A 21,403-nucleotide genomic window follows, 5' to 3' on the forward strand; every position below is an offset into this window, starting at 1 on the left:
TTTGTTCCCACACACCGAGCCTTGGTCACGCGTGGCCCCGGTGCAGCCTAGGCTCAACCCACATACAAACCACACGGAACCCACGCGTAACCCCCAGGTAACCCACGCACTGCCTGGGGCCGGGGGACCGGTGCAGGCGGTGGGGCCGCCCCGTCGGGGCGGGGTGGTGGTGGCAGCGGGTCCCGCCCGCGGTGGGCCGGCCCGGGCGGAGCGGGCGGGCGCAGTAAAGGCGGTGCAACCGAGGGGAGCGGGGCTCAGCCGGGCCGCCGGCGGGCTGCGGGGCGCCGGCTGGTCTCCCCCGGCGTTGCTTTGCCCATGGGGCAGCCGCGCCGAGGCCTCGGGATCCCCTCGTCCGCCGTCGGGACGTGCCCTGGGGCGGTGAGTACCGAGCGTGTCCCTCTGCCTTTCCTCCGCTGTCCCCCGGGGTCTCGGGGACCAGGGTCGGGGGGATCGGGGGCCTCCGGCTGCTGGCAGCCACCGTCCGGCCCCCGTTCCCCGGCGTCCGCATGGAGAGGGCTCCCCGGAGTGGGCGCGGGAGAAAGGGAGGGGGAGGGAGGAAGGAATGGACAGACGGACGGACAGGGTCGGCAGGAGTGGGAGCAACCCTTGTGCTGACTGTGTATGGCTGCGGTGGGACCGTCTCAGTCCTGGTTGTGCGTTGTGGGATGTGGGTTGTGCGGGTGGGGTGGGTGGAGGAGGTGGTGGTGGAGCGCTGCATCCTGGTGCGAGAGTGGTGGGTTACCTGGAGACGTGGCGGGGACAGTAGTCATGCCGCCCTCCAAGGTAATGCATAGGTGGGTTCGGCATCCCACAGGCTGGGAGCTTTGTGACAGGGGCTTTCTCCTGGCTGTCACTCCACTCAAAGGCTGGGGTCCCATGTTGCTTCTTTCCTGGAAGCACCCATTCTTTTCTGCTTGCTCAGGAAGAGTCACAGGACTGCAGTCCCAAAAGGGTGCCTCAGGTGCCTGGAAGAAGAGGCTGTGTCCTGACTGCTGTATGGGCTGGGAGGTCAGCCTCAATGGCTGAGCTGTGCCTGGGGTTGGGATAAGGGAGGCTGGCACGGCTGTGCTTCCATGGGATGCTGCCCTGGAGGTGGGCTGGGGAGCCCTGGCTGCAGGGAGGGCTTGGCCATGGGGGACAGGATGGTATTTGGGCAGGAGATGGAGGGAAAAGGATGGGGTGAGAGAGCTGCACTGCAGGAGGGAACTGGGGAGAGGAGATGGGGCAGAGCCCCTGGTATTACAGAACAGGGAAGGTGAGGTGAGCCAGCTCTCAATGGGCTCTGCATCCCTGCCTGGGGACTCATGTGTCCTTGCAGGCTGAGACGTCTGCTGTGCCACTTGTGGGGCCTGGCTGTCCCTGCTGAGCAGCAGCAGCTCTTAGGTTTTTCAGGTGGGTACAGCTCCAACTGAGCAAACCGGGCTGAGGGAGAAGCAGAACACTATTCAGTGCTTGCTCCTTGCCCTGCCCCAGCCCTGCCTGGAGTTGGAGTCTACCAAGCCTTTCCCTTACCTGAGCAATGTTCCTGTCTCTCTTGCAGCTGCCCAAGAGACAGGACCAACAAAGCCCAAGCTGCAACTGATTAAACAGGTACTGTTTAATCTATCTTCTCTGTCTACAGAGGCTGGGAGGTTTAAATGCTGGCAGCAATCAAAACTTTGTTGACATTAGGGCTACCACCAGTACAGCTAAGCCATGAGAAGCTACAGAGTATGCAAGAACAATAGCTATTCTGGACTTGGCATAAATAACTTGCTCAGTAACTCTATCTTGCACTGAAGCAGAGCATGCTGAATAATGACGTTCAGGGCCTGTGGATGAGGAAAGTGGTTTTTAAACAAATAAATAGCAGTTACAGTTTAAGCAGAGGAGTCCATCCTGGGAGGAAGTTTTCTTAGTAAGGTTTTGGTGAAAACCAAAAATAAACAAGATCCTAAGACTCAGCATGAAGGTGCCTCAACTAACCTGAGCCATATCTCAGCTAGCTTGCATAAATACACCTGATGCGTGCACAGCAGTTTGCAAGGGACACCATGGACCTGCAGTGTCCTGGTACTCTCAGCAGAGAGGGGCTGGGTACTAATGGCAGCTGGGAAACATGGGACTTGGTTGCTTTAGAATGTGTCTGTGTGGTTATGTTCTTTGTCTGCTGTGCAGAGTGAGGTCAAGGGAGCTCTTATCTTGGTATGTGGTTTGTTGCAACCAGGAGGCTGAAGAGGTGATGTCTGCCATGCAGTCTCAAGGGAAATTGATCCTTTCTGCTTGCAGGGCTGTAGCAAGGGTTTATTGTAGAGCGATGTGAGCACAAGAGCATCTCCAGAGATGTACATCAAGGTGGGGCTTGGGGCAGCCATTGATCTGTGAGAGTATAAACCACAGATGCTCTGCCTGGAGGTTTTCTGTCCATTTGTTGCTGCTTGGAGACTGGGGCCTGATCCAAAGGGAAACGTTTTTCTGTTATTCTCAATAAGCATTGTGTGCCGAAGTGTGCAAAATGCCCAGAGTACCTCTGTAGCTGGTGTTCACTTATCCTGCAGCCCTCTGAAGGTCAAAGTGTTTAAGAGTAGTGGCTGGGGCGGTTGGTTCCACATGCCGGTTACAAGCATTGCTTTGAGCTGTTTGGATCATCAAATGTTCCTTGCTATGTCTGCATTTGGTCCTCATCCAATAAATACCCAAATTTCTAATGAGAACTGCTAAATGCTGTTACAACACAAAGACTATCTCCCTCTGCTGCAGGCAGGCAGGATGGAGTGCCTTGCCACCAGACTGCCCAGGAGGCTGCACATTGACCCGGGTGGAGCTGGGGGAGCCTTCTGGGCTGGTGAAAGTGAGAGGAGACCCAATGAGACCATGATATGGGGGTGTCTGTCTTCCTAGTGCTACATTTTTGGCTTCAAGCCTTACCCTGGCACAGGGAAAAAAGCACACGTGCACTGCAGAGATGTTGAGATTGTTTGTTTTGCTTCTGGCCTGGCTCCAGGGCGGAACGGCTTGGTGACTTTGGTGCTATTGGGACATTATTTATAGCCAGTAGATCTTCTGGGTTTTGTATTTTTGATGTAGGAATGTGAAAACAAGTCTTGGGAGGAAAAGACCCAATGCTGGCCCCCATACACTTTGGGACTTTCTCCAGGCTAGGAAAAACAACACTTAAGAGGCAACCAGGTGTTCCCCATTCACATTGCTTCCTGCCTTCCCTTGGAAAATAGGGGTTTGGTTCTGTCCTGGAGATTGCAGGCTAACATGAGTTCTGTCCATGTTTGAAGAGTTCTTGCTCAAGATGCTAAAAGATGTTCACAAAGACAAATCCAGATGTAACCAGAGAGACTTTGATGGTTCAGATGTGAAGGGAAATAAGTGACTATTTGGCCTTTTGGGTTTCTTCTGTTTGTGAAGCTCTGTCATCTGCAAGGGTTAATGCATCTCAGTGTGTTTCAGTGTCCATCTGTGGTGCTGGTTAGTGTGGCTGCCCCGGATGACAGATGGAGAAAATGAGACTCAGAGATGCACAGCGTCTTGCTGGATGACCCACCACGCAGGAGCCTGTGCTAGCCTCACAGCCCTGCCTCCCAGGACTCTGATAAAACCCTAGCAGCAAACTTTCCCTCTGGGTTTCACAGTGTGGGTATGTTTCTCACCCTCATCCTGTGAGGAGGGTGTGTGTTCCAGGTAGCTAAATCTGTAAATGTCTTTCTATCCCTTTGTATGCAGAAGAGGAACTTGTTGAGCACATTTTTGCATTCGTTTTGATGGGGTAATCCTTGCCTAGACTGTACCTGACTCATCTATACCAGGCCTTGGCCGGACCCTTACCCAGCTTATTTTATAGGGCAAAGCCAAGGACCCAAAGGACATCCAAAGCCACAGAGCCTGGAAGAAAGCTCTAGTCTAGATTTGTACCGACCACTGCTGTGGTTGTGGGGAGGAGGGATAAGAGGTCTCTGGCCAAAACAGGGAAATGACCAAAATGATTGTAGCTGGGTTTAGTACTAAAGGTGAGAGACTTCTGCGGATGCTGGTGGTCAGAAACCTTGTGCTCACTTTCTGAACCTATGGGGCCAAAATCAGAAGCCTGAGCATAGGGACTGGTATCTGGCTCTGTTGCTGCAGAGCTTCCTAGAAGTTTTTCTTAGGGATTTGGATTAAGATAATTTAAGTTAAAGGTGCTGAGGTGAGCATGGAGAGAAAATCAGTTAGAAATAAATCACACAATAGTCCAGCCTCCTGGGGAGTGGTATTAGCAGTATGAGTTGATGTAGCAGGAGATGTGCACAGAGTGTCAGATAATACTGGCCACCAGCAACCTAATTATTTGTTTGAAGGGATTCTATGTTTTATAGGGAGATTAACACATAGTCCCATTTGCAGCTGCCTGCTGTTCTGTGCAGGGGAGAAATACATCCTTTTCTTGTTAAAATCAGGCAGCACCTCAACTGCTTGGCCCAGAGGGCAGGAGGAAGGCAGGTGCAGGCAGAGCAGCACACAAAGGCTTGCAGCCCTCCTGTTTTTAGCAGTATCCTGCCTGGGTTGAGAAAGTAAAGTTTGAGGCTATGTCAGCAGCTGAACAAGAGACCTATAGAGAAAACCCACAAGTCTTCAGGAAACTCTGTGGGTGAGTCAGCCGGTGTTTTTGTTGGAGTACGCGTTCATTCAGTAACCCATGATGGCAGCAGAAGTGCTCTTTTGTAGTGGTGCTATCTTATGAGTGAAATAACAAACCTTTCCAGTTGTTTCTGGTCATGGAAAGCCCTGAGAAGCTTTTCCAGCTGACAGAGGCTATTTTAGGAATCCCACTGCTGAGCCCTAAAATCACTCCAGCCTTGTTGGGTGCTCCAGTCTCTTTCTGGGCTCACAGCTGGGCCTACTGTAGGTGCAGATGGCTGTGACAAAGAGCAAGCAGTTTCCTAAAGTCAGCCTGTGCATGCTGTGCCTCCTAACCCATCTTCCTTATGGCCAAAAAGGTGCCTTTAATTCAGCCTTCCTGGCTGTCTCACCCTGCCTTGCTATGCATGACATACCCATCTAGGCAGCAGCCTCTCTGGTCCCCTGTATGTTGTCACTGCAAAGCTGTGAGGGATACATGGGTGATGGCTTGGGTGCAGCCTGGGTGCAAGCACTCAGCAGTAAAGGAGTTCTGGGAAGCAGGCTGTTCTCTTAAGGAACAAGGTATCTTAAAGGTCTGTGATTTTATGTCCCTCTGAATCCTTCTGTTGGATATTTAATTTTAGCTGCCTGGCACATCTTTCAGGGTAAATGCTTGGTGTATTCCAAGGAGGTAGAAATGCTGGCTGTCACCTCACAGAGGGGAGAGGGAGGCTCAAAATCTACAATACTGAGTCCAGAGGAGGTGGGTAGTACTGGCTTTTCACCATAATTTTCTTTGTAGCCTAGGAAAAAAAGTTACTGTAGAAGCTGCTTAATAGCAATAAAGAGCACCCAAACATTGCTTCAGAGAAAGAGGAAATCTGCCAGAAGTCAAAGGCTACACTGAACAGGATTGAAGAATTTAGACCATCTGTCTGTGCATTCCCAGGTTGTTTTCATGGTAAGTGAGAATAAAATTTAGCTGTCTTTAATACCAGTATTACTGGTAGAGTCTCTGGAAGTGCTGGCCACAGATCTGGCATGCTTCTGAACAGCAGGCACCTATAATACATCCTCCCACCTTCCTCCCCCATTGCCCTGCCCAGTGCAACCATTTGCTCATTGCAGCGTATGAATGCGTTCTTGCCTTGTCTGTTGGCAAAAACCCAGCTGCAGTACATCAGGAGTTCAACAAGTCCCTTCTGTGACCTGTGTCAACATCCACTGTTTAAATATATGGACAAGTAGGATGCATTGAGGGTTGATTGATGGAGGAATAATAAAGCAGTTGAGCTTATCTCCTCCAGCTGATATATTCCCTGCTCCACATCACCATGCAAACCATGTTGTTGGCACTTGCAAAGAACATGGGGGAGAAGAGACCAGCCTGCAATCCCCAGAGCCACTGCTGTATGGGAATGGCGTTACAGATAAGGTAACGGGGAAAGTGTGGACTAAAACCTGACAGTTCTGTATCACAAGCATTTCTAAGCAGAAGGCTGTGCTATATGCTTGCTGACAGAGATGTATATATACACACATGCATACAGCAAAGTGTTCTGTGTGTGTATACACACACACACTGCTGTTGTCTGTTGCTGATATTACTGTAGCTTGTTGTATCCAAGTGAGACTTAAAATTGTAGAAATGAGAGATTCTTAAACAACCCTTGATAGTAGAGATGGGACATCTGGCAATTCTGCATTTTTCCATGCCTACTTGAGACCCTGATTTGTCAGTGCTGGTGCTGCTAGCACTTGGCTTAAATGGTGTCCCTGTTGCCTCTTTGTCCCTGGGTAGAGGATTCAAACAAAGGTAGGGAGTCAATGTGTAATTTGGCAAGGAGAAGGACTAGTCAGTAGCATCTTTATCCTTTCTTAAGACTTCTCTTACATGTACCCACTGAGGTGGGGAGAGAGCTCGTTGACCATGGGACCTCTCAGTTCTTCTCAGCTATCCCCAGTCACCAAGGCTATTGATGCCGTGCTCTGGTGTCTGCCCCTTTGTCTCCTCTCTGCTATAAAAAGAGAAATCTTGCTTTAGTTCCTTAGGCTGATGTGTGTCCTCTGTGGCTGTAACTAATAAGAGCAGGTCTGCTTAGGACATAGCTTCTCCATGCCCAGCAGAAGAGAACTCCTTTCCTTGCAGGCTGTTTTCTAGTTGTGACTCCATGCTGCGAGATGGGCAAAAGTGATGGAGTATTTGCCATTGACAAGGTAGTGAAAAGTTGACTGCAAGGATCAAGAATTTGTCTTGCCCATCCATATAAAAGCAATAAAAAATGTAGTCTTATCTTCTAGGCTTCTCCTGTGGTCTATGGAAAGAGGTAAGGCATTGCAGGAGATGCATCCTGACCTAAAATAGGCATCTCTGGGAGATGGCTCACCCTGCGTATTTCCCAGGGGGCCAAAAAGAGAGATGTGAGGAGGGCTATAGGTTCATATCATATTTGACACTTCCAAGCCCCACTCTCTCCACCTGTGAAATGCTTTTGTTCTGCACTGGGGACAGACTGTGTGTGATCCTTGCAGTACGCATACAATGGCATGTTGCAGAAGCTGGATAACCTCTCATGCATCAGAAGCATTGCCTTTTTCAGTCTTCTATATCTTATTTCAATTTTCTGATGAAAGCTTTCTAAAGTGTACTTGTGTGCTGAATACCCATTGCTGATAATGCACATTATGAAATCCAAAAGGAAGGTTGAGATTAAATGTTGTGCGCTTCACAGTCAGGGAATTTAAAAAGCGTTGTTGATCCATGCATAATTCAGGGTTGACAGCTCATGCATAAACAAACGTGCACATACACATACACGCATGCATGCACAGAGTGTTTTCCCCTGACTTAGCAGCAAATAAAAGCAAAGTCAGGCTTGTATCAGCTCCTGGAGGGGTGTGGGTGGGTGCAGCATTTGTGGGAAAAGCCTGTGGTTTCTTCAGAGCTGTTTGGTCTGAGAACCACACTGGCAAAAGCAATCGCTTCTTGGTAGTGCAGTGGGCTCCCTGCTGCCTTCCTCCACTGTGTGGCACTGCACTGAGCTGTGGCTACTTTACTTTTACACAGATGGGCTTAGTCTGACCAGGAGGATGTTCTGAGAGTTGCTGGCATGTGCGAAGGCAGTATTGACATGAGGTTCACCCCAAAGTTTCCACAGTGCTTTCTCCCACCAGCAGGGAATGAAGAAAGACAGAAAAAGTTGATATCATGCTAAGCTGGTTGTTACTCAGGCCAGGATGGGCATTTCTGCTTCTGACACATCATGTGTAATGAACTGAGTGCTGCACAGGTGTCCGTAAGCCTTACTCAGCAGCACGGGATATCACAAGCAAGTAGTTGACCCTACGTACAGCGTGGGCAGTCACCTTTGAAATGTTATACCTACTGAGTGTAAGCCGTATGAACTTTGGCCATAGGTTTACTTTTCACATATATCGGGGAAAACTGAGGCCTGAGAGGTTAAATGACTGGGTCTTGGTGGCATGGAGGGGCAGCAGCAATGCCAATCCTATAATCGAGTATTTTGGTTTTCAGGCTTGCAATTCTGTATGCTGGACTGTTACTCTGTTCCTGAAAACAGCTGGTTTCTCTTCCAAGTGCTTCATTACAGGTCAGGGTGCTACTTGTGGCTCCTCACCATTCTGGGGGATGCTGCAGCCTGGTGCTCCACAGACATGTCCCCATGTATCACACGCTGTCCCACTAGCAGATTGCTAGGAATTTCTTTTGAGGTGGTTTGCCACCGACTTGTGAATTAGCAGAGCCTGTGCTAGCTCTGTCAGCAGATATTTAGAAGTTCCCCTCCTCTAAATCTGTCCTAGCTCCTGTTTGCCCAACATGGGGAATTTTGCATCCAACATTTTTAGCATTAACCTGTTGCTATAGAAACCACAAAGGTGTCAGAGGGAGATTTTTTGCCACTTGGAAATAGGCTATCAAGTCGTCAAAGTGTGTGTTTTGTTGTGAGGCCTTCTGCTAAGCAACTCCCCCAGCCTGTCTGCATGTCTGTGCTTATTTCGAGTCTAAGGAGCCATGAGGGAGTGATAAACCTGGAGTTGTAATTGCATGCAAATGAGCAGGGCTTAATATTGGCAAGTTGTTTAGAGAGGACATGAGAATGTGTTACCAGGCTGCAGGTGATGGGTCCAAGTGGTATGGTGGTAGTCCAGGGCCAAGAGATGAAAGGTAGTATCGGTCTCTAGGACAGTAAATGGCTAACCCTGAAGCAGGAGAAGAGGTTCTTACTGACATCTCCCAGCACGGAGTCTGGGACAAACTGCTCTCCTCTCCCGTAAGACTAAAATATAGGTGAATGACAACATACTCTGGTCTGGCAGCCTGAATTGTCTTTACTAACCAGTCTCAAGAGGTTGTCGTCATGCAGCAGGACCCAAAGCAAGCCCACACAAATCAAACAATAGCTTTTATTTATATAAAAATAATATACAGTTCATTTTATATAACTAATAATAAATTATATATTAATAAAAATATATAAAATTCTTTTACAGGGTGAGGATGTGACCATGTAATGTAGGAAATGCTCTATAACATAGGGTTGGTGACAACTCAGCTGTTGACTGGTGGTCACTCAGGCCATTTCATATCAAGCCTGATTTACAGGACTTCTCTATCATAGAAGCAAACTTTATTGCTTGCACAACGAGAGGCACAAGTCCTGTGAGTGCCTGGGACTCAGGAAATATCCTGGCTAGACCAAACGGCAACCTCCCTGCTTAATGCAAATTTGTCTGCCCTTTTTCTCCCCTTTGTGTGTGCCTAGACTGCATATTTGGTCATATCATGACAGAGTACGGGAGAAGAGGAACCCATTGTTTTTTACAAAAATGGAAGAAAAAAATCTGATGGTGCTGGGGCATCCTAGAGCAGCTATTCTCAGGGTAGGGCTGCAAATCTAGGCACAATACAGGACAGGAACCTGCTTTTGGGGTGCTCGGTGGCACAGCCTAATTTGTTTAATCTTTGATTCCATGGCTGTAGACATACTGGTAGTTTATAAATTGCAGTAGTTGTACCGTGCTGGGTAGTTACTGGACTGCAGATGAAGAAAAAATATTGCTGGAGATGTAGTTAATTTTATTTTGGGGAAGAATCCATCAAGAATTAATTTGAAATCACTGCCTCAGTGATGGTATACAGAGGGACATTGTGCTTGTGCGTGGCTGAGGGGACTGAATTTCCCAAATTATAATTTCTTACACTTTCCTTTTGAGTTCTGGGAAGAGATGAAGCTGGAGGATTGCTGGGAATAAAGGGCATCCTGGAGGGTTTGTGAGTGAAAGTTTTTCAAGAATCTTGGGACATAGTGAAAGGAGAATCTGGGGAGGCTTGAGGTTGTTGAGGGGAGAAGTGCCAAGAAGCCCTATTTTACTGTGATGATCCAGTATTCAGCAATGCTGTGGGTATGCAGTGGGTGTCTGGGCTTCTCCCAGGTCCCTGAGTTACTTTCCATAGAGTTTCTCTGAGCCTGTGTCATTCCTCAGGTGTGAGGCATGGGTGAGGAAATAGAGTTGCATCAGATTTTCTGTAAAACTGACCTTTATTATCATGTTTGATTGAAGGGCTCTCCTGGCTTTTTAAAGTTGCTCTTTTCCAGTAGCAAGGTTCAACTCTTTTTTTTTTTTTTTTTTTTTTTTTTTGGTGGGGTTATTTTTGTGTGTGTATGTGTGCATATGGGGTTTATTTTTCATTCTAATGTTTCCCTGTAGAAATCGTCTGCAGGACAGATGGCTCACTAAGCTTCTGGGACTGTCTAAGGCAGCTGGGAAATCAAAGAGGAATTCTCCTCTTTTAATGCCCTTAAAGAGAAACAGCACCCAATCCCAAAACATCTCATTTCCTTCTCTCTTCATCCTCCCAGGTCCCTAGCAAAGTTAACTGCTTGGTGGTGGCCATCTGGGGAGAAGGTGAGGGGCTGGGTGCTGGCTGTGGGCTGATGCTGGGGCACAGCTGCCTGAACCATTGGGGAGAGCAAAGGCAGTTTTGAGGTGATGGATTGCTGTGGTTGGCTGGGCTGAGAGCTTCAGCGGTGGGGAAGGAGGATGATGGAGAGGATGGACTTATATGTAAATAATACAGATGAGAGTTGCTGAAGCAGCAGATTTTACCTTATATCCTTTGTATTTGCAGTCAACACACTCCTCAGCAGCAAGGGGTGGGCTACTTGAGAAAGCAGGATAGTGTGGCCAAGCTTGTACTTCTGGGGGTGCATATGCATGCATATGATGGATGAAATGTGAAGTCCGTTTGTCCCCCGTGTTGGGAGCCCACCGAGCCATGTGCAGTGGGGACTGCAGTGGGGCCAGGTGCCCGACCGGGCAGCTGTGGTGTGTTGTGTGTGCCGGTTGCTGTAGCTGTGCGGGGTGCCTGACTGAGCGTGTTCAGTGTGTTGCAGACCACTCTGCCAGCTGCTGTGGGGAGCAAACAAACCTTTCTCCCATGAGGTGAAGCCCAGGCACCCTGGCTGGCCATGGAGGAGCTGGCGTGTTGCTGCAGGTGGTATTTAGCAGACTGGCAGGAGTGTGGTTGCTGTGTTTAATTATAGCTCTCATTTGAGAAACTAGTAGAGCAACAAGGCTTTTTATTTTTTCTTGTTCTGGGGAAACTAAGCACTTTGCAGCTTTTGATTGCTATATAACACATCCTGTTACACAGAAAGTAACTTTCCTATGCTCTCTGCAAAAGGAAATTTGACACCTATGGACAATAAAATTCTTGAGCTGGGCTATGCCTCCCAGATAGTAGTGCTTCTTGGGGCAGGGTGTTTTTATGGCCACAGGGAGCTTGCAGGCAGGAGCTGCAGTGTCTGGTGGCAGGCAGTAGGAGAACCAAGGCTGCAGGAGAAGAGCCATGTCAAGGAGGGTGAAGGGATGCACCCCTAAAGCAGCCTGAGGGGAGAGCTCAGGGTCTGTGGGAAAGGCTGAGCAGGCTTTGGATGTCTTTTTCTGCCAGCAGTGGTGACCAGGTAAGTAACACAAATTAACTCTTACCTCCCCAGTAGGTTGTCCCCTGCTAAGCGGTGGTCCTGGCTGCATCTGTTGTGTTTGTGGTTGCTGGAGCCACATTAAGCACAGGGTGTCACTGCCTTGCACATGGTGGCTCCAGGGCCGGCTCTGCACTGTTCACAAACAGCACTGGAGGGCATCCAACTGTGTCTGGCTACAGGGTCATAGCTAACCTGCAGGGTGAGTGTTGGATGTGCCTGAAGCAACTCTTTGAGTCACAGGTGGTTTGGGTTTTGAGGTTTCTTTTGGCTTGTCTGTAGGAGTTGATCTGGAGGCACGCAGTGAAGATGCCTTTGACCTAGGGATTTTGTTTTGCATTTTCATCATTTGTAGGGGCAGGAAATCTACTGTTGAGGTTTGTAGGTCTTCCCTAGAGAGGACACAGCATCCCTGTGCCTGTTGGAGTTGCTTAAGGCAGCAACAGGGCTGTGGCAGAGCTGGGAATGAACCTCTGGCAAGAAATGTCTCCTGCTGGTGTTGCAAAGAGCCTTCTGTACTGAAAGGGCTAGTGTTTATATGGAAGGGGACTCCCATGTACCTGGCTTATTCCAGGTGAAAAATGTGAAGTATCCCTGTTGCTTAAGTGTACGTACTGTGCCAGACTGAGTGAGAGCAACATCCACATTATGCTGCCGTAGTGGCTGAGTGCTAACTGTTTTTATTGCCTCAGCATCAGGTTATTTTTGGCATGTTCTAGCTTGTTCCGTGCAGGTCTCTGCTACTTACTGACCTGCAGAAACTGCTTTGGGAGACTTTCTCTTCTCCAGAGTGGAGAACTTACAGCCCTCATCCAGGGCATGAGTGGCAGTATATTCCTCCCAGCAAAAAATGCAAGTTATTCTGTTGTTGTTTTAAGATTGTTGCTAGCCCAGAGCGTGCAAAGCTGTGTGCTGCAGCTGGTGTGGAAGGAATCCACTGGGAGACGGGAATAGAAATGTGCCACCACAGCTGGCTGGTGGCCCACAAGTCCTAATCATCTAGACTTCTGTTCTGGATAGAAATCTAGGCAGGGAACTGGTTCAGTCAGTGTGGGTTTGGGATGAGCGTTTGCAGAAGTACAGCATGGAGATAACTGTAGCTTTGTAGTTATGTAGGACATGGGGAGTTTTGTCCTGGGGTCTGTTCCACCATGGGTTTCTTGGGGAAGCTTGTGTTAGGCTGTTTGGACAGGATCCACAAAGATGCTTTGTGGCTTTCAGGTGTGTTGTTGGGTTAGACACAAGGGATTTGCCTTGTTCCTCAGGATTTCAGAGTCCTGAAATATCTGAGATTGTTTACCAGGAGACTTTCTGCATGTAAAAGTTAGCAGACTGAGCTTTCATATGTGGGGGGAACAAAAGGAGCTTTAGGCTGTTGCCTAATCAAGTGGGATCTAATGTTTGCAAGAGCCAAGGTACTTTGTACATCTGTGGATCCTTAATCTGGTGTTTCCAAAGTGGGGATATAATCTGTTCTGAAGGTGCAGGACTATAGTAGAGTCAACTTGTGAAACACCAAGATACTTTGTTAGTGAGCCTTTTGGAGAAAAAGAAGGGAAAAATGGCTGTCTGGTGAAAAATAATATGTGGAAAGTTATCTTTCCCGTTCTGGCTGGTCTTGGTCTTGTATGACTGCTCTGACTTGTGCATCCACCACCTCTCTTTTTTGCCCTGCCCAAGTGTTTGAGCCCAGGCTTTCTTGCTGTCTCTGAGGCCAATTAGGTATGGGGTCCAGAGCAGCTTCTATGGACCTGGCACTGTCCTCACTGGCAAAGAGACAGGACCACCAGAGCCTGGAGAAACAGCAGAAGAGCTGGACAAATGTCTTATGGCTGCTGGGGCCTTGCAAGAGAAATGCTGTGGGTATCAGCCTGGCTGTGAGAGCCAGGTACAGCGCAGCTGCTGTGCTGGGTGCCCCTTTCATGTGCGGACCCCCTTGTGCTGCTGCAGTGCTGGAGAGCTCCCCTGGGCTTTGTCAGGTTGCTCCCAGGAGAGCTCATATATTGTAAAGGGACAGCACTGCTGCTTCATACTTACTAGTGGTTCTCAACTTGTGGTCCATGAAAGATGCTTAGGCATAGCAAGGGCCCTGTTAGGCTGTTATGAAGGACAGACATCCACTGCACCTTCTTGGTTAACTTTTAGGCATAACAAATCAAACTGGCTTCAAGATGTTGAGTTGTCTCAGGCCTATTGACTTAGGAAATCTAAACCAGGATAGCAACAGTCCTCTCCCTGGCCTGAACACGACAGAGCTGAACAAACTTGTGGCCAGCTTAAATGTATAAACCTTTCAGTTGTTATCCTGGCTTGACTCCAGTTCATTTTCTCTTCCTCTGCTTGTAGATTGGAAGTGCCCTCAAACCCTTGGAGCGAGGAATGCTGTAGCGCCATCTCTTTCGTTCAAGCAGTACTGCTTTGTTGGGTAAAAGGCTGCACTGTGGATGACAGTGCCACTGAAACAGCATCCAGCTAAGGAATAGGCAGCAACCCTGTCCCCTGGGGAGCTGTGTCCTTGCAGATGGGCAGGATAGCACCCATCAGTTTCTCGGCAGTGGCTTGCCAAAGCTGTAGGAAGTCAACTTCAGGTGCCTGGGGGAATGGGGTCTAGTTCCCCTCTCACAGCACTGTGTGCCTCCCTCAATGGGTGTGCAGCTCTGGCTGCTGCAGCATCATCACGTGTGTGGCCAAGTCTCCCCTCTCCTGTGCTGCAGAGCTCCTCTTCTCTCCAGGTGCTAGGAGGGAAGTGGAGATGCTGGGGGAAGAGCTGTGGAGGTGGGGAGAGATTGAGCTATCACTAGTGTGGCACCAGTGAGGTTTCTTTGCACCACAAAGCAGTAGCTGTCAAAATTGAGTGCAGTATGCTGAAGAGCTGATCAAAGGAACAGATACTGAAAGGACCCTGCAAAGAAAAAGAATTTGGGAGAAGAAAACCCTCTTTCAACTGCACGTAGGCACTGACCATCACTGAAAGCTGTGATGGGGAGTAGGAATTGCTGGTTTATGGTGATTGATCTGTGCAGCCCCTGGGATGCTCAGAAAATGGATTAAGGAGAAAAGAATCACGGGAAAGGGAGGAGGTGGAGGGTCTCCTTTGAAAACACACAAGCTAATAGAAAACATCCTCTAAATTGTCAGTGTGTCAGGATACATTAATGTAAGTATAACATTTTCAAATCCTTGTATCTTCTATATGAATGTCATTGAATTCCTGCTAATGCATTCATTAGCTCATTATTAATTATTATTCAGTATTCGTTAAACTGGCTCTTTCTCTGGAAGATGGGAATAATGAGACGTGGGAATGGCTGCAGGGCCATGCTGTAGCTGTGCTTAGTGTGGTGGGAGTGTGGTTTTATGTACCAGAATGGCCTTCAGTGGTTGTTCTATTGGCACTTGTATCTGGCCTACGTTGTCCTGGCTCTTGGCCAGTGGTTTTCCACAAATCAGTGGAAATTCTTAGTGGGAAAGCAGTGCTTTCCACTCACCATTATGAGGTGGATTGATTTCCACTGGCTCCTGCCCTGAAAGCAACTGGCAAGACAATTGATGAAGGCAAATTCTGATCTTTTGGCCTGAGGTCAGAGTTGCAAAACTGCCTCTAATCACAGAACCATTTTCTGTCTTCATCAGTGAGTCATGGAGTCTCCCCTTCAGCCCCCACCACCATCCTTAGCTTCTTGCCCTCAGAAGAAAGTCTCTAGATTTGAAGATGTCTTCTACGCCCCCTTTTTTTTTGCCCTTTGTCTGTTTTCCCTCCTCCCTGCTCTCTTCTTTCTCTGTTTCTTTTTTCCCCTTTTTATTTTTTTCTTTGATTTTCCTATCCTATCTTCCTTTCCCCTGCCACTTCTGACCATGAAGAGGACGGAGCAGGAGGTGTGGGTAGCAGGCTTTCCCTAGCAAGCAACCAAGCGGAATCCAGAGGTGTGGTCTGGCATGGCCAGCACAGTCAGCACCTGAGGTCCTGTCAAGACCAGCAAGCCTCAGGTCGCTTATCCCTGGGGATGGTTTTGGTGACCCAGGGCCAGTAGGATGCTGCTGCTCAGGCTCTCTGCCAGACTCAGCTAGCAATTCTTCGCGGAAACACTTTGCTCCCTGCCAAAGCACTCAGGTGAGGGACAGTGCATCAGCCCTTGACTCAGGGCTGTCCTCCCTGTGTCGCAGGACCTAGCTGTGTCAGGCCAGGTATGGGATGTGGGATGGCCTCAGAGTGGTCCTGAGGCTCATTATGAGAAAGAGGAGCATTCAGCAGAGGGGTGTTGCTTCAGGATTGGGCTGGATAGCTTTGATCAGAAAACACTGGGCTAGAAATACCACAGCAATAGGTCTTCTCTGGTTTTAGTGGCAGTGCAGTTCTGGTGAGAAAGCACTCAACACCCAACTGGCTGAGTCTGGGTCTGCCAGGAGCAGAAAGGACTGCAGAAACTGTAGTAACAGAAATTAAAAAGCAGTCAAGCTTTTCTTTTTGACACATCACTCTGGCTTCAGGGTGGATTTTGTGTGCAGATAATTTAGATTTGAGTACACACAAATTATTGTGACAATTTGGGTCAGGAAACTCCAGACAAACTAAATCTTCCAAAACTTCTATACCAGCAGCTCCCTTTTGAGCTTCTTGCCTTGTGCTTGAGTGCATACCTCCCACCTTCCTCCTGAGCAGTTGTTTTCCATTGTCCCACTTCTGAAATGTTTCTAGACCCTGGCTGCTGCATCTGGCTCTGTGCTGCCTTTCCAGGAACGTGGGCTTAGGTATTCAGTGGAATAAGAGCAAAAAAATGCAAACAAAACTCCCTACAATCCAAAAGAAGCACCTGAAAAGCCCTGAGGATCTGAACTGGCTTGCTGAAAAGCATTTTGCCTGTGGTCTGCTGAAAGGGACTTATTAAACCCTTGGTAATGGGATTCATTCTTTGCACAGTCCCAGAGAGACCTCTTAGCTTTGCCTCACAGGAAGAGTTTTGCTTGGCATTTGCAGGTGTGACTGTCCACTCTTGTCTGGACAACCACAGGGAAAGGTTTGCCTGAGAGGGGGAAATGCCTTGCAAGGCAGCAGGACAACACTTGCATGCATGATGCCAAACTAATTGGCACCTAGTTCCATTACTCCCCAAAGACTTGTGAACTCTTTAGATGTGAGCATAAATTCTCTTCTCCTGGGGCAGCTGTGGTAAGGTTCATCTGGGGTGGGGGACTGCTGGTGCTTGAGCCCAGTGTCTGCCTTGGCTGGGTTAGTTGTGCCTGTGAGGATTAGTCTGTGGGGCTCTGGGAGGGTAAAGTGGCAAACAGAAAAATGTGCTTGTATTCAGCTGGGCCAAGATGAAATGAAGACAAATTGAAAGAAAAGACTTTCTGAACTGAGGGTTTCCAAGGTTTTATGATTGCAGGATGATAATAGAGAGCTTTCATGAGATTCTCGACACTTCTACCTTTATACCACCATGCCAAGGTGGTGTAAAATATAAGAGAATTACCTCTTCCACTGTAGCTGCTGTCAGTTATCTTTGTCTTGTTCTTATCCCAGACAGTATTTGTAGTTTCTGCTCGTTGTCATCTTCTGTATCCCAGAAAGCAATGTATCCTCAAGGAAGCCTTGCCTCTGGCTTCTTGTTGTTCTGGGGCTGGTGTGCTTTGGCACAATGTGGGGGCTGAAGCATCTGTGGGGCGGACAAATAAATACCTGAGACTTGTTTGGTATTTAGCCTGAATTGGAAGCTGAAGGGTGTGATTCATGGTACAGGGAAAGACAAAAGGCATCATTTAATGACTTCATTTCCCCTAGTCAGGGAAGGATTTAATTTGCCTGGTCTGGGAAACAGCAAAGAGGTACCGTTGGGCATTGCCTTAGGCTGGGATAGGCCAGACTACAGTTTGTAGGTCAAAAGCATTTAGCTTGAAGTGCCCATGCTAAAGCCATGCTGCTCTGATTTTTTTTTTTTTTCAATTTTTTTTCCCCCCGTGCTTCCTGCAGATCCCAGTGATGTTGGGATCATCCTGAGATGAGACACCAGTAGCTGGGACTGGCCCTGCTGCCAGGGCTCCTTGCCCCAGGACAATGAGGAGCCGTCTGCCAGCCTAACTGGACGATTTTGTGGCAGCGCTTGGTTTTTTTCCCAAGCCTTGTGAAATTTCATGTGACGGTGGAGCTGCTTCCCGCACCCGCCTTGTACCACCTCGCAGCCAAGGGCTTGGTGGTGGAGGGTCACCACCATGGCAGCAAAGCAGCCCCCGCCGCTGATGAAGAAGCACAGCCAGACTGACCTGGTGAGCAGGCTGAAGACACGCAAGATTCTGGGGGTTGGCGGGGAGGACGATGACGGCGAGGTCCATCGCTCAAAGGTGAGGGGCAGGGGAGAGGGAAGCCTGCATGCAGTAATGGTGGAAAAGAGACCTTCTGCCTGGGAAAACTGAGGTTTTGTGGGTTTTTTTGGTGTTTGTTTTTTTTTTCCTCAGCATCTAACTTCTGCAGCCTTTTTTGCAAAAACAGGGCTCCCAGCTCTGTGGAGCTCCTGTAAAATGAGGGGTGAAGGCTGTGGTGGCATGAGGAATGCTGCCTTTGAAAAACAACAGGCCATGCAGCCTGCTGGGTGCATGGGAGCAGCGTGAAATGGCTTTTGGTAATGGGGCGAGGTCTGTCCTCAAGCCGCTTTAATGCGTTCCTGAAACTATTGCTGTGACACCCATGAGCTAACTCAGAGCTGATACTGTAGGACCACGGCACCACCAATGCCTACCAGCCAATGGCCTGGTCACTGGAAGAGCAATTTAAGCTGCGGTGCCTCTCAGAAGAGGCCTGAATTGCAATCAACCAACCTGTTCCAGTGAAATACCAGAGCTGGAGGACAAGGGTAAGCCCTGCAGGAGCCCTGTCATGGATTCTCTCTGGACAGCTTGTTGGCAGGGCATTGCCTGGCTCCTGCTTGCATGGGAGGAGCAGCACAGAGCATTCTGAGCTCTCTGCAACCAAAAGGTCCCCCAGTACCTTTCCCTGTTGCTGATCTCTGTAGCCTTCCCATCCATGTGATTTGGGAAAGTCACAGCCAGGCATCACTCTAGGCAGTGCAAATGTGAGAGCAGGATGGATGCTATGACACCCTGAGGGGTCTGCTGGAGGCTGTGCTCCATCATGGTGTGACACACAGACGGTGTGTGGAGGACATAGTTCCCTACTTCTGTAGGTAAGAGGAGACAAGGGTTAATGTGGACCCTGGCCCAGGCCCACGCTACACATGGCTGATCCCAGTAAGGGTGCAGTATATGCTGCAGCTCCTGATGGAAGTCAAGGCAACCCTCTTAAGATAAACTTCCAGGTGGCGTTAGGTATGCATTTTTTGGCTAGCAAATACTGCCTAAAGGCTGGGGACCTTATGTCTTTTATTTGAATTTCAGATTAGCCAAGTACTGGGAAATGAAATCAAGTTTGCTGTCCGGGAACCACTGGGGCTCAGGTAAGATATTGGGCCACCTTGGAGCTGGGTCATCTGAAGGTCCTTAGCCACAGCATCCCTGACAGCTCTGGCTGCTGACACCAGCTCTGTTGCTGTGCCAGCATCACTGCTCCCTGCAGGGGCTTCTTGGGGGCCATGGGACCAGACCAGCTCTGCTTTCTTCCCCCATAAATCAGACTGAGGCCTTCAGGCTTTTGTCCCACAGCAGGTGCTGGGAAGTGCATAGGGCTGAAGGAGCATCTGGTCTCATGTGTGACAGGGTGGTGCGTCCTTTGGGGACCCCTCCTCTGTGCATCATCCCTGTGCTCATGCCAGGTCCTCTGTCTTTCCCTCCCATGCAGGGTCTGGCAACTGCTTTCTGCCGTCATGTTTTCCGGTGTCGCTATCATGGTAAGTAAGGGACATGGTCCTGGGCACCACCAGCTCCTAGCTGCCAAAGGCATGCCCCAGTGTGGCCCCTCGGCCCCTGGCACTTATCCCCCTCCTCTGCCTTCAGCAGTTGCTGCTGCTTTCTCTTGCAAGGCCTTTGCCCTCACCATGTCTTTAATGGGCTTTGCTAGCAGCGTCCTTGGCTGTTTGTTCCCATCAATGGAGTCTGTTTTCATTAGCAGGGTCATAAACCACACATGGCATGGCAGCCTCAGCCATAGAAACCGGTTGTGAAGCCAGTAGCTGATGTACTGATATTTTTTGTGCCTTCTTAATGTCCGATTTCCTGGCCAGCGGCTCCGATCCCATAAAGGCTTGATGTTGGAGTGCTGTTGTGTGAGAGGGCACATTTTGATGGCCCTGGTGGGTGCAGGCTGCTGAGTCTTTCCCTTGCTTCTGCCAGGCCCTTGCTTTCCCTGACCAGCTCTACGATGCTGTCTTTGATGAGGAATCGGTGAGCAGCAAGACTCCCATCCGGCTCTATGGAGGAGCCCTCCTCAGTGAGTGCTGTGCATGCCGCTGCCCCATAGAGTAAAGGGACGAGAGGCCAAAATGGCAGGAGGGGTCAAAGTCTGCCTAGCAGGACAAAAGCAGGCAGAGAGCAAAAGATCCGCTCTTAGTAAAGAAATGGTTTGTTTTGGGATATCTTGAGCAGCTCAGCTACTGTTGCTTTTTTCTCAGTAGGGACTCATGCTCACTGCAGGCAGGGTAAGAAGGGCTGTGCACACTTGAAATACCTAGGGGTGTACCCACAAGTGCCCCAGCAAAGGGGAATTGCAGATGGGCTGGGAGATGGGGTGCTGGGCTGCAGCTGTGGCCAGACCCTCCTTGTGGGAGCAGGAGCAGACACGGGGCAGGTGACAGCATCCCAGGAGGGCCCCATGTGAAGGGCCAAGAGGTGGGGGGCAAAGGACAAGAAGCTGAAGGGAGCCTAGAAAAACGGTCTGCAGAAGAAAATGAGTGGAGGAATTAAATACACAGGGTTTGCATAGCTCTGCACCCTGCACTGGGGCTGCTAGTGCTCCTGGGCTGCAGGGACTGTACCTTCTGGGTGCCCAGACAGGTTCCTCTCCAGGGCTGGCACGCTGCAAAAGGTGGTGCCCAGCACCAAAGGGCAGGCGGGTACTTGCAAGGAATGTTGGTATTTTGGGGGCGGGGAGGGTGGGGTGGCTGTGGCTGAGGGCAGGCGGTTGGGTGGGATGCCGATGCTGTGGCCCAGGTGGGCTGGTGGCTGGCTCCTTCCCGCAGCCTGCAGCAGCACCTCGTGGGGCTGGCTGGAAATGCAGTGGTCACAGTGGCCATGGAGAGTGCAGCTGTCTGTAGAACTGCTCCCCTCCATCCTCCCGTGGGAGGCTGAAATGGTTCATGTGGGAGTGGGTGGGTGGGCTGTCCCTTCCCAGTGATTCCCTCTTGGCCCTCTGGCAGCTGGGCTCTGCTGTCCCTCTGCAGGTATCTCACTCATCATGTGGAACGCCCTCTACACTGCTGAAAAAGTAATTATCCGCTGGACCCTACTGATGGAGGCATGCTACTTCGCTGTGCAGTTCCTGGGTGAGTAGCTGCAGCCACCCAGTAGGGAGGAGGATGCAAAGGATGGGGGTGCATTCTGCATACCCCCACCAGGCAGGCAGGAAGGAGATGGGCAGGATAACCAGCGTGAACAATGGGACCAAAGGTGAAATTAGACCCAAAGGCACCGCTCCAACTGGAGTAAACTCTAGGTCCAAAGGAGTTATGGTGTGAGGCCCTGGGAATCATAGTGGACTCATCTGACAGGTGGATGCTGTCTCTGCTGCCTGGCTGGCATAGCCACAGCATTATTTGATGTGGAGCTGTCCCCATGCTGTTCCTGGCTTGTGCTGCAGACAGCTCCTTTGCTCTGTAGGACTGGTAAAGATAACCTGGCTCTGGGAACGTCTTCCCTGCTAGCTTTTCCTT

At 49.7% G+C, this 21,403-nt stretch overlaps 2 protein-coding genes across 16 annotated transcripts in view; one reads left to right on the forward strand and one right to left on the reverse strand.

Annotated features, from left to right (window-relative positions):
* TP53I11 (tumor protein p53 inducible protein 11) overlaps positions 1-21,403 on the forward strand; it is a 25,943-nt gene continuing 4,540 nt past the window's right edge. Inside the window, exons 1-9 of one of the 10 annotated variants that reach the window (XM_075094277.1) lie at positions 206-378; positions 1,541-1,590; positions 5,395-5,548; positions 13,938-14,016; positions 17,560-17,927; positions 18,978-19,036; positions 19,378-19,426; positions 19,869-19,965; positions 20,915-21,016. In XM_075094277.1, the coding sequence (XP_074950378.1) occupies positions 17,799-17,927; positions 18,978-19,036; positions 19,378-19,426; positions 19,869-19,965; positions 20,915-21,016 (436 nt within the window). In that variant the 5' untranslated portion in view covers positions 206-378; positions 1,541-1,590; positions 5,395-5,548; positions 13,938-14,016; positions 17,560-17,798. Of the gene's footprint in view, positions 98-202; positions 379-1,540; positions 1,591-5,394; positions 5,549-13,937; positions 14,017-17,559; positions 17,928-18,977; positions 19,037-19,377; positions 19,427-19,868; positions 19,966-20,914; positions 21,017-21,403 lie in introns of those variants that run through there. The other 9 variants (XM_075094274.1, XM_075094282.1, XM_075094273.1 and 6 more) reach the window with 9 other exon arrangements.
* The window catches only part of TSPAN18 (tetraspanin 18), a 169,707-nt gene continuing 162,765 nt past the window's right edge, over positions 14,462-21,403 (reverse strand). For all 6 annotated transcript variants that reach the window (XM_075094262.1, XM_075094260.1, XM_075094264.1 and 3 more), the window contains one exon: positions 14,462-17,245. In XM_075094262.1, coding sequence (XP_074950363.1) covers positions 17,171-17,245 — 75 coding nt within the window. In that variant the 3' untranslated portion in view covers positions 14,462-17,170. The remainder of the gene's footprint in view (positions 17,246-21,403) is intronic.

This window comes from Phalacrocorax aristotelis, chromosome 5, assembly GCF_949628215.1.
Source record: "Phalacrocorax aristotelis chromosome 5, bGulAri2.1, whole genome shotgun sequence".
In the NCBI taxonomy this organism is placed as follows: domain Eukaryota; kingdom Metazoa; phylum Chordata; class Aves; order Suliformes; family Phalacrocoracidae; genus Phalacrocorax; species Phalacrocorax aristotelis.